At 62.1% G+C, this 15,417-nt stretch overlaps 1 protein-coding gene across 2 annotated transcripts in view; it reads right to left on the bottom strand.

Annotated features, from left to right (window-relative positions):
• SORCS2 (sortilin related VPS10 domain containing receptor 2) overlaps positions 1-15,417 on the bottom strand; it is a 277,312-nt gene that overhangs the window by 145,588 nt on the left and 116,307 nt on the right. For both annotated transcript variants that reach the window (XM_053922932.1, XM_053922931.2), the window contains exon 2: positions 3,814-3,881. In XM_053922932.1, coding sequence (XP_053778907.1) covers positions 3,814-3,881 — 68 coding nt within the window. The remainder of the gene's footprint in view (positions 1-3,813; positions 3,882-15,417) is intronic.

Genomic DNA, 15,417 nt, shown 5'->3' with positions numbered 1-15,417 from the left:
CGCAGAGCTGGCGGGAGTTGGCAGTTTCCTGGACTCTGAGAGTGTCCACAGCCCCGTCTGCTTGTCCCAGTGGCCTCGAGCTCCGCCCACTGCACCCCATTCCTGGGCTGGGACAGGGAGCTCGGGGATCACAGGTGCCTGCCACGGGGACCCCCCCCAGGAGGGTGAGCAGGACAGGATGGCATTGTGTTCGTCTGAAGTCCCTGGGGCCTTGTGGGGGAGGGGGCGGGGGGATGAAGGAGCCGCTGAGACCCCGCTGAGCTAGAGAGAGCGTGGCGGAGGGGACGGACAGATGGGGACAGGTGCAACAGGTGTGAGAGCCGTTTGGGAAATCAGACCCAGGTGATGTCATGAGTTTGATGACGTGCTGTGTGTCGTGAGCGGAACGGTGGGGCCAAAGCAACCTGTCCCGTCTTGACCCCAGACACTGTGCTGTGACCTCGGTCAGAAAAGGGGTCTCTGCAGACTAATTAAGTTACAGATCCAGAGATGAGATCATCCTGAGTTACTGGGGGAGCCTAAGCCCAGGGACAAGGGGTCTCATCAGGAACACACCGAGGAGAAGGCAGTGGGCACATGGAGACAGGGACCAGGGTCCACAAGGGATGCAGGCAGCCACCAGGAGCTGGGAGGGGCAGGCGGGGTCCTGCCCCAGAGTCTCGGGGGCCATCCTGCCCACACCTTGACCTGCGACTCACGGCCTCCAGGTCGGTGAGAGAGCAGAGCCCTGCGGGCGTGAGCTGCAGCACCCCGGAACCCCCACAGACGGGCCGGCGGGTGCACAAGAATGCTCTTCTCCAGCCACTGTGAGTCCCGGGTGCTGCAAAGGGGACACGCGAGAGGGGGGCCAGCTCTGAGCACTCCCCACCGCTGATGCCTGCCAGCAGCTGCCCTGGAGGGGGCTGGGGGCACTCTCCCCCCACCCCCCCGTCCCTGCTCTTGTGCTGATTCAAAGGGGCCCAGAGTGTGAGTGGAGGACCAGCCCTGAACCCCAGAAGAAAGGGGCCGATGCTTGGATCATGGAAGCCAGCCGGTGCGGGGCGAGGGGGGCTGCCAACACGGCCGTGGACTGCAGGACAGTGAAATGCGCACTCGGTTTAGATTTCGGAGAGCCACTTCCAGAGTGTAACTATCGTACCCGTCGTTGCGAGTGTCTGTGTTGTGATTACCCAGAAGTCCCGGAGGCTCAGTGCGCGTCCTCCGGGCACGGCTGCTCACCTCCATCCACATGGGCCTTAAACGGCAGACGGGGCGGGCGGCGTCCCTGCCGCCTCTGCGCAACACTCACACAAGTCCCGAGACAGAGAGGGAAGCTGAGCAGGTAATGATCCCAAGAGAAAACGTGGTGAGTGGTGGACGCAGGGGACCGTCCACCCTCGCAAGGCATCGAGGGGACGCAACTGAAAACATCGCCGCAGTCCTCCGGGCCCTTGGGTGAGCGAGTGGGGAGCGGTCGGGCCGCGGGCAGAGGCCGCACCAGGCCGGCTGCAAATCTGCTCCCGCACACCGGCTCGGTGACACGGCTCCCTGGGGTTCATCCCAGGAACAAAACGAGAAGGCGAAGGACGTGCCTATATTTTTAATGGCGGCATCACGGCCAAGCATTAGAATGAATCAAGTCAAGGGGCCAGTCCGCGGCCATCCAATGGGGACACAGACATGACGCAACGCGTGTCAGAGGAAGCAGCCCATGGGCCCCCGTGCCGTGTCCAGCTGTGCAGGCGCGGCCCAGGGAAAAGATCCACGAAGGAAACCCCTGTGCCCGACGGTGGGCACGTGGGTAACCCTTCTTGAAGCAACTGGTGCTTCTGCACATACTTTTAACAAAGGGAGGAAACATGGGCACAGAGAGGCGGCGTGGAAAGGGAACCTGGGAGACCGGAACTGCCGATTCGCTCTGGCGAATAATTAAAGTCCGATGGTGTGGCGTTCGAGGGACGCAGCAAAGGTTATCTCGTTCAACACTCACAGCCTCCCACTCAGGGGTGTTTACCCCCATTTCACGGTAAGGAGACTGAGGCTCTCGGGGGCAGGAGGGGCCCTCCTAGAGTCAGGGTTAGGGTTAGGCGCCCCCCACCTGCTTCTGAAGAATTCTGAACAAGGAGTCCGGTCCCCAGGCCAAGAGGTTGGCCAGGTCAGCCCCGCCCCCAGCCCCCACGAGGACCTGCAGCAAATCCTGACTGCAGCCAACCACTTTGTGTCAGCACAGGCCACACCAGAAAGGACCACTCCTCATCCAGACGTCTTCCAGGCCAATCTCGTTCCCTGCCTCCAGCGCCACTGCACTGAGGTGCCCAGGACCTGGCCTCCTGGACGGCTCAGCCAGTGCCACTGCAGACCTCAGCCTTTCAGATTCGCGACACGCAGGAGTGGGGCCAGAGGGGGCGCTCAGGGGTCCTGCCTGGGGGGACACAAGACTCAAGTGTCTCTGTCCACTCCGCAGCCAAGGGGACCCACCCTCGGACCATCCACCTCGCAGGAGGGGGCCCCGCCTCCCCCGACATCAAGCCTGGAACACGAACCCACAGAGAGCAGCACGGAGACTACACAGCAGAAGTGCAAGGCCCACCCCACTTTCCGCTCTGTCCCAGCGACCAGCCGTCCTTCCCAGAGCCCGAGGGGCGACCTGAAAGCAGCCCCCCCACCTCTCCCCGGTGGCTGATGAAAATCAGCCAGGACATAAAGGAATGGGGTGGGGGGCATCAGGGAACCATCCGTCCTCTTTCCAGGACGGTGGCTCCACCCTGAGGCTGGGGCAGTAACTGGAGGAGCAGGCAGGCCGGTGAGCCTGGGAGGCCAGCCCACACCGAGGAGGCTGGGGCGGGCGCCTGGGTGCAGGGCGAGAAGACCCCAGGCTGCCTGAGGGGCTCCATCCCAGACCTCTGCCTCGTGAGCACCTGGGCAATCACCTCGCTGGCTCCACGGTGACCGTTCCTCACGCAGCACAGAAAGGACCCAGCTGAAGGTGCCACTTCCACCACTGCCCAAAGCCCCAAGGGGGCACCTCCCTGAAAACCAGTGCAGCACCGAGCCCCCAGCCAAACGCCGAGCCCCACCCCAAAAATCAATCACCCTGCGGCGGCCCGCAAACAGGGGTCCTGACCAGCAGGGTTGGGGGTGGGGGGTGTTGAACGGATTTTGAATAGAAAAATGAATTAACTATCACTTCAAGACACATCTTGGAAACCAAAGGGTTCGGTGAGAACGAGGGTGGGGGAGGCAAGCGGTCTGGGGCCTTGCCCAAGGGCATCTTTGGGGCCACAGCCCAGGAGCCTGGGCGCCCCGCCCCTCCTGGGCGAGCGCATGCAAATATTGAGGATAACAATCACCAAAATGATTGCTCACACCTCCTGCCTGCCTCCTTCAAAACATCAAAGGGCTGCCTGGCGTTCTTGGACCAAATTCGCGTTTCACAAATAAAGAGACCTCCCCTGTCCATGAGGATTGTTTATTCACCAAGCTCATCCACTGAGCCTGGAAGAAAGGAAGCACCGGGACAATGGGGCCGTGGGCGTGGCCGGTGGGCTCTGGGGGCTGGGCCTGAGGTTCAGAGGGTGAGCGGAGGAGGCTGTGCGCTGGCCTGAGCTCACGCCGGGGGCCGCTTCTTCCGCGAGGCCCAGACACAGAATGAACAGAAAGAAAGCACAGCAGCTCTCTGAGCGGCTCTGTTCTCCAGCGCCCACCAAGGGAGCACGGTCCAGGTCTGCTGTGTGTGCTTTCGAGCCGAAGGAAAGTGGCAGGACCCCCTGCCCCCAGCAGCGCTGCTCCAGCCTTGGGGGACGCGCCAGAGAGAGGCCCCTGGGGCTGACTTACCGCCACAGAGAACTTTCCAGCACCTTCTCCGATTCCACATGGTAATACTTCGTCAGGATCAAGATCACCTGTGGCGGCAACAGAGAAAAAGGCAGAAGTCAGTGGGGTTCAAGGTCCTCCAAGAGGGGTGTGGGGACACTGCCCCCATGGCCCCAGGGTCTGGGGTCGCAGGAGGCCCTCCTGGGGGCTGTGGCCACCGTGCCCCACAGCACTCAGACACGGGGCTTGTTTGTGCCCCGAAAACTCGTTTCTGCTCTTCAGAATGACTGAGGACATTTCAGTCCTGGGATGCCCACCCCGGAGCTGCCCCTCTGCTGTCGTTCAGACCCAGCCTGGGACCACCTCCAGCTGCGCTCTGGGGCCTGCCAGGGCGGTGTCCTGGAGGGTGGCCAGGCACCGGGGGCAGGGCTCCGTCCCACGACCTGATGGCAGCCAGAGGCTGCTGCTGTGGCTGTCCCAGGACAGGCACAGGCTGGCAGAGCAGCTGTCCTGACGTCCCCCCAGTGGTGGCCAAGGGCAGAGCCAAGGACAGCGGGTGGGTAGGCCAAGACAGCTGGCGCTGGTTGTAAGCCACCATGGCACACGCAGTTTTCATTGTTGTTAACACCGTCTCCCCCCACACTGCGCCCTACCTAACAGAGCCGTTTCTGCTGCCCGTCTGCGAAAATACATGTGTTTGAAAGCAGCCCAAAGTTCTTCAAAACAAATGCATGACCAACCAGGAAATGAGGGTCCCCCGCGGGGGTGGGGGAGACAGAGCTTCCCCCCCCCGCCCCCGTTACTCCCCCAGACCCTGCATTTTCCTGCACAGCCAATCTCCTTTCACTCACTGTCCCTGTGACCTGCTCCTAACACTCTCGTTGCCATGGGAACCCCGGCAGGTGACATGGGAGCCCCCTGGTTGCCCGCACAGCCATGGGCCTGGCTAATCTTGGGTCGCCATGCTGGCCATCGCAGCGCCCGCCTCTGTCGGGGAGCGGAACTCTCTCCGCTCCAGGCGCAGCTGCTGCAGGCCGGGTCTGGCCCGTCTTTCTTTTGCTGGAGATTAAAGCAGGGAGGATGTGAGGAGGGACGTCGCCCAAGAGAGGCTGGTGCACGTTTCAGAGGCAGAGATGATTAAAACCCCCCTGCTTGGCGGTGCAGGCGAGCCGGGCCCTGCGTGCGGGGAACAAAGCGGTCCTCTCCTGCCAGGCCCCCCCCACCCCCCGCCGGCCCAGGGAAGCCACATCCTCTGAAGACAGAGGACGGCAGGATGACAGGCGTGCGGGAGACAGCGACTTCCTAACCTACTCATTTCTATTTTATAGTCTTGTTGTTCCCAGAGGGGATTTCGCGGAGCCACGGTGTGACAGCTGCAAGGAAGCTCAGCGTCCATCAAGAATGAAATCCTCAAACCAGAGTCCTTATGGAGCACCTGCTACCAGGGCTCCCTCTGCTTGCACACCTCGAGGGTTGGGGGGCTCATCCCCTGACGCAGCACTGGCGACCTCTGCCCGCGTGAACGAATTCCGCCACCGGACAATCGCCGCCCAGGACCAGCCCCTCTCCCATTCCCTTCTGGTAACAGTCCCCCCACCCACCCATGCCCATCCCCCAGCCTTCCAAGCTCCAGCCGTTCCAGGCCCTTGTGAGAGCTGTTCTTCACCCTGGGGCCCTGTCCCCAGCCCCCACGCTAACTCCTCAGTGAATTCTTACTCATCTCTCAGATCTCTTATGGCCAACCTGGGGCTTCTGTGGGTCACTTTTCATTACCCTCAACTTCTCTGTGAGGCTGCTCTCCAGGCACAGGACGGTGGCCCCCGGGTGCACTGTCACCCAGGTCTAGCCCAGCAGCCCGCTTGCACCCGGAGAGGCCATGCCGAGTGGAGGGCCGGCTGGGCCCCAGGCGCTGTCTCTGCAGAGCATGCCGTCTGGAGGGCTTGGCGCCGCCTCCTCAAATGGGCCTGCTCAGCAGACACACCCAGATCCCCCCCGCTGAGGGCCCTGAGCCTTCAAAACAGCCAATGGGAAAGGATTTCGAAGCAGCCTTATACCTGTCTGCCTTCCAAGGGCTCAAGGATGATCAAAAAATCACACACACTCAGGCCTGGTTCAGTTGTCAATCACTAAGCCTGTTACACACACACAGACGCAAAAGGGAAAAAAGCAAGAACTCGGGGTTAATTGTGAATCTGAAAATGACTTCCCCTCGGAAAAGGGGGAGGCTCACAGCTGGGCTGTGAGGCCCCAAAGGCCACCGGCATTGCTGGTGGCCCCAGGCCAGGAGGGACAGGGCCTAGCCGAGACGTTGACTAGCCTGAGGCCTTGCTGCTCACAGTGGGGCCTGGGCCCAGCCCGGCAGGCTTACCAGGAGCCCCTAAAAATGCAGAGCCTGGGTGAGGCCCCGCCCCCACCCGCTGACCCAGTGCCCGAGTTTCAACGTGACCGCTTGACAAGCCGCACTGGCAGGCACTCGCCCCAAGGAAGGCCTGGGTCCCCACCAGCTCACCCCCACGAAAGGCTGGGCCTCCCAGTGTCACTGCAGAGGGCCCATCCTCTCCATCCTCGTGCCGCCAACCTGTCCCCACAGACCCAGCAGCAAGCGCACACCACCTTCGAGCACACACTTACTGCCAGGACCCTCAGTCACCCCAGGGCCTTTGCACACGCTGACCTCAGTGCTCATGGCGCTCCTCCTGCCCCTGTGCACTGCCCCACCCCCCCACCCCTGCTCATTCTTAAAGCCACTTCCTCCTGGAAGCCCCCACCCCCAGCCATCAAAGGCTGGGAGCTCGAGGGAGGCAGGAAGCAAGCCCACCCATCAATAATGGCTCCCGTCTTCCAGTCTGGCCAGGCCCCCACAGAGGGAACCCGTTCCTAAGTGCTGAGTGAATTCACCAGCTTCCACCCTGCTCCAAAAGGCCAAGGGCGACTCCTGCTGTGACCCTCCCCCACCCCCAGCCCACCCGCCCACCTGCCCAGGTGTGGAAGTTGACTCCAGAATGTGTCCAACATTCCATCTTCTTGGAACACAGGAACTCGTGGGCTGAGGAGCCCATCTGGGCACTGAGGCCCCGAGAGGGGAAGGCTCCCACCCAGGACCACCTTGCGGGTATGTCCCCCAGCAGAACCCCACTCTCTGCACCGTGTCACACTGTCCCCTGCCCCCATGGGAGCGATGCTGATGTAGAAGGAGGTCAGGGGTCCCCCACCAAAACCTTCACTGATGACAGGGACAACGGCAAGTCCTTACACACCACCACACTGCACGCACACCAGCTGTCCCCATCACACAGGTGGACGAGCTGGGGAGCAGCGAGCTGAAACACTGGCCGGACACGGGGGCGTGGCCTGCGGGGACACATAAAATGAACCAGGAATCCAGCGTTCAGAAGAAAGAAAGGAGCCGAAGAGAAGGCAGAGAATCTGGCGGTCCACGGTGACTTTGTGCGCTCACCCGGCAAGCTAATCACCCCACACGGCAGGCATGAGGGTCCTCAGAGAAGCAGCAGCCGGGGTCCTGGCACCCAGAGGCACCCACTGTCCCCAGGACCCGTGGGTGCAGATGTGGCCTCTGCCAGGTGCTCAGAAGGGCCTGGACAAGGCACGGGTGTCAGGTATGCACTTCACTGTCTGTGAACACACCCACGCTCGGGGCCCCGACACACGACGTGGCGGAGGGACTGAGTCCATCCACCCACACGGGCACTCTCTGCTCCAGCCCGTCCCCTAGAGGCACCCTTCTGGGTCCTGATCCAGCCACGGCATGCCCCCTCCTGTCCCAGAAAGGATGGGATCCTCAGAGAGGCCACAGGGCTCTTCCCAGGCCCCAGCGGGGGGCCTCACGGCCATGGATGATCCCGGCTGCCTCCATCTGCCCCACCACTGGTCACATGCCCCTGCCTGGGCAAAGTCTCGCTTCCCTTGGGTCTCAGGTTACTCGTCCACAACAGGGAGCAAAGCCCCTGCTCGGTCCGTCCTCACCTCCCTGAAAGGTGACCTCCTGCATGGGAGCATGGGTATCGAAGGACTTTGAAACCTGGAACTTGCTGTCCCTGGAGCTGGGGGGAGTGGCACAGCCGGGCGCCTGGCCCAAATGGCACTTGCTCCGGGGGGCATCCCTCCTCATCGGCAGCACGGGAAGGTAATGGCCGCAGGCCCTGGTGGCTGGGACAATGAAGTGTGATGACGTGTGTGCGGTGCCCGGTGCCCGGCCCGAGGTGGAGGAGGGCTTGGCCAATGAACACCCCTCCCTCCTCAGTTACCAGCTGCGACATGGCGGGCTGTCGGCTACAGAGAAACAGTCACAGCTGCCCTGGTGCCACATGCTCTGAGTCCCCCTGGCCCCCCAGTGGGACCCCTTTACCCCACAAAACCAGAAACCCAGGTTCAGACACAGAAGTCGGGGCCGCCAAGCAAGTCCAGTTGGACCTGGCTCCACCTCACGCCTGGTGCCGCAGCCTCCTGCTGCCTCCCCCAACCACCAGCACTTAGCAAAGGAGGGGGATGCTGGGGGGAGGGCCACAGCTGCCAGGAGCAGGGGAGGGTCTGGGAGGTTGGGGAGGGCCTGGCTGCCAGGGAAGGCTCCTGCTGCTCTCTGCAAACTCGGGAGGCACCCTCTACCCAGGAGCTTTGCCAAGACAAGGAGGCAACCTCAGGACAGCGATTTGGTGGCTTGCGGGGAGGAGAGGAGGGTTTCTGAGGAGGGTGTGTGGTCGGGGGCTCATGCCTCCCCATCGCGGAGGAGGGGCAGAATGCACAAAAAGAAACGGTGACCTCCCGAGGCAGCCGGGGAGCGTGGATCTGAGCACCGGCGTGAACCCGAATGCAGAGCTCTAACCCCTCGGTTTCCGGCCCCGACAGCGCCCGTGGTTCCATAAAGCAGCGGCACGGGAGGACGCTGGCTGAAGGATGCCTGGAGCTGCACTATTTCTGGAACTTATTATTTGAAAGTAAAATGTTACAATAAAAGAGAGAGAGAGAGAGATTTGAGAGATATAGCAACCTGGTGCAATAAGAATGGTTCGAGACCATGCAAGCCACCCCTCCCCACGCCGAGGGACAAGCCGCCCAGAGGGTACCTGGAGACACGGCTGGGCCTTGGCTATGCTCGAGCCCACCCTCGCACCTGCCCCGTGGACAGAGCCCACGGCCCGTCACCAACACCCGTGAGAACAGCAGTAGTGGTGGGCTCAATCCCCACCCCCGGTAAGTCCCACCCAGGCGTCCCCAGCACACAGGGAGCAGAAATGGGCCAGCATGTGAGAAGTGCAAGATGACTTGGAAAGAAAGAAAGAGGACAGATCCCATGAGTCAGGCTTTGCAACCATGGCCCTGAGCACTAGTAGCCATGACCTATTCTTCCTGGGGGACCACAAGGAGGCGCAGGGTCCCCAAAGGAGGGTCCCGGGAGGGGGGGTATTCTGTGGCCTCTGTGGCGTCCACGCCGATGGGTGTTCGCGTGTGTCCCCGAAAGCCCGTGCCCTCCCCACAGCTAGCCCCGTTTCCCCAGCAGGGCAGGCGGGGTGGGCGGGGCTTCGAGACCAAGTTCTGCATCCACAGAATCCACAGAATGTGGCAGGAGCAGCGGGCGTCCCCCGCCTGCTGGAGCCATGAAAACCTGCTCTGCACCCTCACAGGTCACTAACACAATCACTTGATGTGGTCTGTCCTGGGCCCCACGCTGAACACTCACAGACAGGCTCTCATGTGCCCCTCCCATGGCCCCGGTCCCTGGGACCTGCTGTGGTCCCTTCTGCAGACGAGGACATCCATGCACACAGAGGCAGGATGCTCGTCCCAGTCACACAGCTCAGATGTGGCCTGGGCCTCGCTCAGCAGAGGGATTCCAGGGCCAGGCACCGAAGGCGGGTGGGAGAAAGGAGGCCCCTCAAGCCACGTGCCCCACGTTCAAATGGCAGTGTGGGGCCAGACGGCAGCCCACGGACCCAGCGCTGGCCAGCCCAGCTTGCTCACGGGCCGGCACCACACGGACACTCACTGACGGGCTTTCCCCGGGAGCCAGTGTCTGCGGGCGGGGCTGCCTGGGCAGGCAGGCGCAGCGCCCCTCCCCCACTGCCCACCCAGGAGCTCGCTGTGACTGGGCAAGGTCCTGCCAGGCCGACCACCCAGCTATCCGTAGGATGTTTTACGGTTCCAATTTCTGATCACAGGTGGCCGTATGTCACCAGTCCTCCGAGAGCCCATACGACCAACAAATGACATCAAGAATGACTTATGGGTAAGGCCTGAAAGCCACTGCACAAAGGGACTGAATCCCAGTGCATCTAGAGCTTGGCGGGTCCCTACCCGCACCTCTGCTGCAGCTTGGCAGGGCTGGGAGGGAGTGAACGCACGCACACACGGATACACGGACACGATGGTCCAATCAGGCCGCCGGACAGCTGCTCACCTTGCCAGGCCCCGCCCCCCTCGCACACGTAGCCTTTACCTCTGCTCCCTCTGCTCCCCCTGCTCCCCCTACTCCCCGTCAGCTTATTGTTCCTGTAACACCCTCGTCCTCCCATCGTCCCCCCCTCCCAGGACATCCCATTCCTCGGGCTCACGGCAGGCATGTCTCTCTGGGAAACTTCCAGAACCCTCCCCGCCTCCAGTCAACACTGGGAGCCCCTCTGAGTCCCCAAAGACCATGGATGTAGTGGGTTGAATGCATCCTCCCACAGTACGTCCCCCAGGAACCTGTGCACGTGACCTCACCTGGGAAAAGGGCCTGGAGAAAGCAATCAAGGGTCCGGACAGGAGGCCAACCTGGAGTTCAGGAGGTGGCTCTGAACCCAGGGACAAGCATCCTCAGAGAGAGAGGAGGGATGTGGACAGAAGGCCCTGCCAAGATGCAGGCCGAGACGGGGCGCGGGACAGGCCGAAGCACAGGGGAGACGCCGGCCACCCCCAGAAGCTGGGACGGCCGGAAGCAGTCATCCCCGCCCCTGAAGGCACCGGCCCTGCTGACACCCCGACCCCAGGAGCCTGCCTCCTGGCTGGGATGGAAGAGGTCTCTGTCGTCCACATCCCCAGTGGTGTTGCTCTGTGACGCCACCCAGGATGGAGCACCCTCGTTTCCCAGACTTGTGGCTCCTCAGCTTCCTCTTGTCTGTGCCTCTCAGAGGCGTGTCCCAGGCCCCAGGTAGCAGGGGGCACAGAGGGAGGCTCTGGGGAAGGGTGAATGACCCGCCACACTGTCCCTGCTGAATGAAGCACCCTCCTGGCCCGACTGGGCCAGGCTCACCTGCAGAGCCCAACCCCACCTCCGGGGTTGCCTGGGGGGCCACTGGGGACGCCGGTCGGACCATGCCCCTCTGTGTGTCTCCACAGGAGAGACCCCCGGCATCCATGCCTGTGGGGCGGAATTGTGCTCGCCCCAAAAGGATGTGGCAGTCCTAACCCCTGGCGCCTGTGACCTTGGTTAAAAGCCGGGAAACTGAAGTGGGTCACTAGGGTGGGCTGTAATCCAAGGACTGGAGCCCTTACACAAGCGGGGATTCGGACGTGGAGACGGAGAGAGGCCCACATGAAGACCCGGGCAAAAGACGGCCACCTGCAAGCCAAGGAAGGTGCCGTGAGCCGGGAGAGAGGCCTGGCCCAGCCCCCCTTCGTGGCCTCAGAAGGAGCCAACCTGCCACCTCAATCCTGGACTTCAGGCTGTAGAACCCTGAGGTGACAAATAATGTGGACTAACCACGCTGTTTGCAGTGATCGGCTGTCGCAGCCCCAGGACACTGCTGCAGACACTCGCCCCCACTCTGGGCACAGACGCTGTGAGCACATGGGAGGTGATACAGCTGGGAGCCAGCAGGAGCCCCACACACCAACCCACACATCCTTCACGCTGAGCTGTCCCCAGTCTCCAGAGGAGCCCCCGCTTCCTCCCTCTCTGATTCCACGTCAGGAAACTGGGGTCCTGCCCTGGGCTGAGACCGGTGGCAGCCAGGCCCTCGACCCGTCAGGGGCTCGGCGGAGGCGGGAAACCCAGGGTGTACATCAGGAGCAGGGAGCAGAGACTGGAGGGGTAGGAACGGGACCGAGCTGTGGCAAACGGCGTCTGCGTCCAGGCTGCCTCAGGGAGAGTGTGGATTTCGCAGGTGGGTGCTGGCGGAGGCTGCACCCCGCTGTCCTGTGAATACACTGTTGACTCTCCGTTTCTCGGGACCTGACTGCCTTTTAATCTCACCCGTCCCTCCTTTGTAACAGGCACTGCAAGTGAGAGCGTTAATAAAATGACAAGGAACTTTTCTCTCCTGCCATCGCTGCCCAGAACGATGTTCCGGTGTCTCCGCTGGAAAAGCTGGCGTTGGGGACCTGTCTGTGGCAGTGAAGGGGACTGGGTTAACTGGGCCGTCGTCACTGCTGCACAACACAGGACAAAGGACCCGGGGACCCCCTGGGGGTGGCTGGGCAAGCCGACCCAGTGTTTACCGCAGAGTTCCCTCCCCAGGCCGCAGGCCCTCCCCACCTCCGCAGCCAGTCCCCAGCCACCAAACCACAACTCTCTCTTCAGGAATTTCTCCTCAGAAACAAGGCTGTCACGTAGGAACAAGGAGCCGGGGACAAAGATCAGGCAGGTGAAGAAAGGGGTTGTCTGTGGCTACATCCAGGAGGGAAGGCCGAGATCTGGGTCGCAGCCGCCCCTGAAGGACGACGTCCAGCCAGGCCGCACCCCCCAAAGGCCCGCCTCTCGGGGCCCATCTGCACTCCTCAAAGACCCGTGTATCTTCCTCCAAAGCCGGAGCGGGGGCACTGAGCCCCTGAGCTGGTTTCTGGGACCCGTTCACTTAGCCATCTGGGGTGCAAGGTGGCTTCCGGGGGCCTGGGGCCTGGGCCTTCACGGGCCACTTCCTCCATGAAAACACCAACAATTCTATTTTACGGTCGCGTTGGTGTCAGAAAGAATGTATTCACGGTACACATCAAAATGTTTCCTTGACCTGAAAATGTATTTTTTTTCTGATCTTGAAAGGAGTTAAACCATTTCTGCGGGTCCCTCAGCCTCCGTGGGCCTGGGCGTGGACCTGGTCTGGGGGAGCCACGGTCTCCCACATCCCCTGGACCCCTGTCAGCAACCCCCCATACTCTGGAAGGTCCAGTGGCCTATGTCCCCCAACCTGCTTTGCACCTGGCTCTCAAAAGCAGATGGACTGTGACACCCCCGCCCCTCACCCAGGACAGTGGCCTTGACATTGTGTCGGATAGGGGACCCTGATAAGAGTCACAGGAAATCTTATGGTGGATTGAGGGGTCGCCAGTTTGACACATGCCAGGGTCGCAGGCAGTGGGGGGCGCACGAGAGGCAACCACACACTGATGTTTCTCTCCCTCCCTTCCCCTCTCTAAAAATAATGAATAGTCTTTAAAAAACCCTTCGCATTCCCCTGGGGAGGGGGTGGGCGGGCAGAAAAGCAATTCCAAAGTCTCGGCATCCAGACCAGTCTAGGCCGCCTCGGAGGGGCCTCCTCTCTGTGCCGTACTCGCCAGGACGTCTGGGGACAGCCCAGAGGTGTCACGTGGGAGCTCCCTGTACACCTGGTAGGGTCACACAAACACAAGTGAGGACCAGGACCCGCCACTCCCAGGTGCAAATGCCACAGGTGTCTTCCGCCGCCTAGGCCCCACCTGGCTCACCTCGCTTCTCACGCAAAATGCCTCCCCCAACCCCACAGGGGGCGCCACCCACCACCGGGGTCCTCTGGAGGCCTGAGAGCCTCTCCTGGCTCCCACATTCTGACGACTCTGCGTCCTTTGAGCTGGTCACTTCCTGCCCCGTGCCCCAGCCCCACCCGCACCTGCCTGCTCTCTCCCTGGGGACCGCTCACCCTGGGAGCCTCACGCGCACAGATCTGGCGCCGAGAGGGGTGGGTACAAAGGGGGGTCCACTCCAAGTCATCACTGCTCACAGTTGGGGCCCCTCCCCTGCCCTGAAGCCCCCTAGAGCACAAGGACCAGGCCAGCTCATCCTGCTGCCCCAGCGTCCGGCACACAGTGGGTCCGCAGGCTGTGTGTGGCTCGCAGCAAAAGGGGCAGGAATGATGCTGCCCCTCCTGGGGATGCCGGGAGGGAGGCTTGGGGTTAGAAATGCCGGCTGTTCTGGGACATCCTTTCAAGGATAAGGGTAAGTGGTGCTTTAAGTAAGAAAGAGAGTTGGGGGGTAGCCGGGGGGGCCTTCCCTGTGGCACCCATACTCTCACTCACCCACGTCTGCCAGCTCACTACCTCACAGGTGCAACTCCTATGCGACAGGAAACACCGTCGGCAACTTCGCTTCTGGACCAAACCAGGCTAGTAGCGAAAGCCCGCCCTTCGGTAAAGCCCGAAGGCAGCGGGGCTCCGGCAGGACCCACCCCATGGTGAGCCGCCCCCTCCCTGGGGCTTGTCTGCGGGCTCACGCGAAGCCCCAGGCTGCTGCGGAGCGTGGCTCTGAGCACAGGGACCGCAGCGCAGCCTCACGGGCCTTCCTCCGTACACACGGGCAGCCGCGACCCAGGCAGCCGCGACCCAGGCAGCCCAGCTGCTGGGAGAAGCATTCAGGGCCTGGGACTCAAGCTGTTGAGCCTGTCCCCATCCTGTCCTCAGCCGGCTCTGGGCAGCAGTGGGGCAAAGGACCAGGGCCAAAGAGGCAGATCCCCACAGCCATGCCTTGGCTGTCCGAGATTACGCCTTTCAAGGGCGGCATCTGTGCGACAGCATTCCACACTTCTGAAAAGCAAACATCTGCAGCTGCCACCGTTTTCCTAAGCATGCCACAGCCTCAGAGGAATGCAGGGCTCTGTGGGGGTCTCTGGATGAACCCCACGAACAAGCTGACGTATTTCTAGAGAGTTTCTTGCCTCTGCGTAGAAAGAATGCACAAACCTCGGGGCCCGGGGCCCTCTGCCCCATTCCAGCTCCCGAGCCCTGGGCACCCCACCCGTAAAATGGAGCCCAGTCATGTCCGCCTGCCTGTGGGGAGAGGGATGCTTCGTGGGGGGACTAATACCTGTAATTCTCATCTGTGCAGGGGAAGCCCCACTCCCACGTCACTGCAGCTGCAGCCCCCGAGCCAAGTGGCCTTTTAGCTTGCTTACCTCTCGCGATAGGTTGCTCCCCACCCACTGCAGCCCTCCTCAAGTTCAGCGAAACTGTCTCCCTGCCTGGCTGTGTCTCCTCCCCGTGCCCACCGCACAGACACCCAACAGCAACCCACCCTCCCTCCCCCTGGCCCAGCTCCCCCTCAACTGGCTGCCAACCAATCTACAGGGGAGTAAACCACAGCCCACATGCAATTTCTGAAAGAACCCTTATTTTCAGAGCAAGTCCCCAGGGGGCTGGCTTGCTCTCAAATCTGCCTCCACCCAGTGCGCTCGCTCGCTTGTCAGCCCTCCCAGGCACAGGGTCAGGAGGCTGCAGAATCCCCCAGAAGCCTGTTCTCCTGCTGTAAGTGGGTGCGGCCGGCATACTGGCTGCCCCAGGTCGTCCGAGGCTGCTCGTGCTGCCTGCCTGCCTGCCTCAGCCAAGGTCAATGAAAAACGTCTGCATCCACGTGGGCCCTGGGACGAGAAGAGGAATGCGACCCCTCCTTCGCTGAGACCGTCACAGTGGGTCCCAGCCTGGGTGGGGCTGGCCTGGCTTCATCCC

This window comes from Desmodus rotundus, chromosome 4 (genome assembly GCF_022682495.2).
Source record: "Desmodus rotundus isolate HL8 chromosome 4, HLdesRot8A.1, whole genome shotgun sequence".
NCBI classification, from domain to species: Eukaryota; Metazoa; Chordata; class Mammalia; order Chiroptera; family Phyllostomidae; genus Desmodus; species Desmodus rotundus.
The sequence above is the reverse complement of the archived record's forward strand: the minus strand, read 5'-3'. Positions and strand labels throughout refer to the sequence as shown.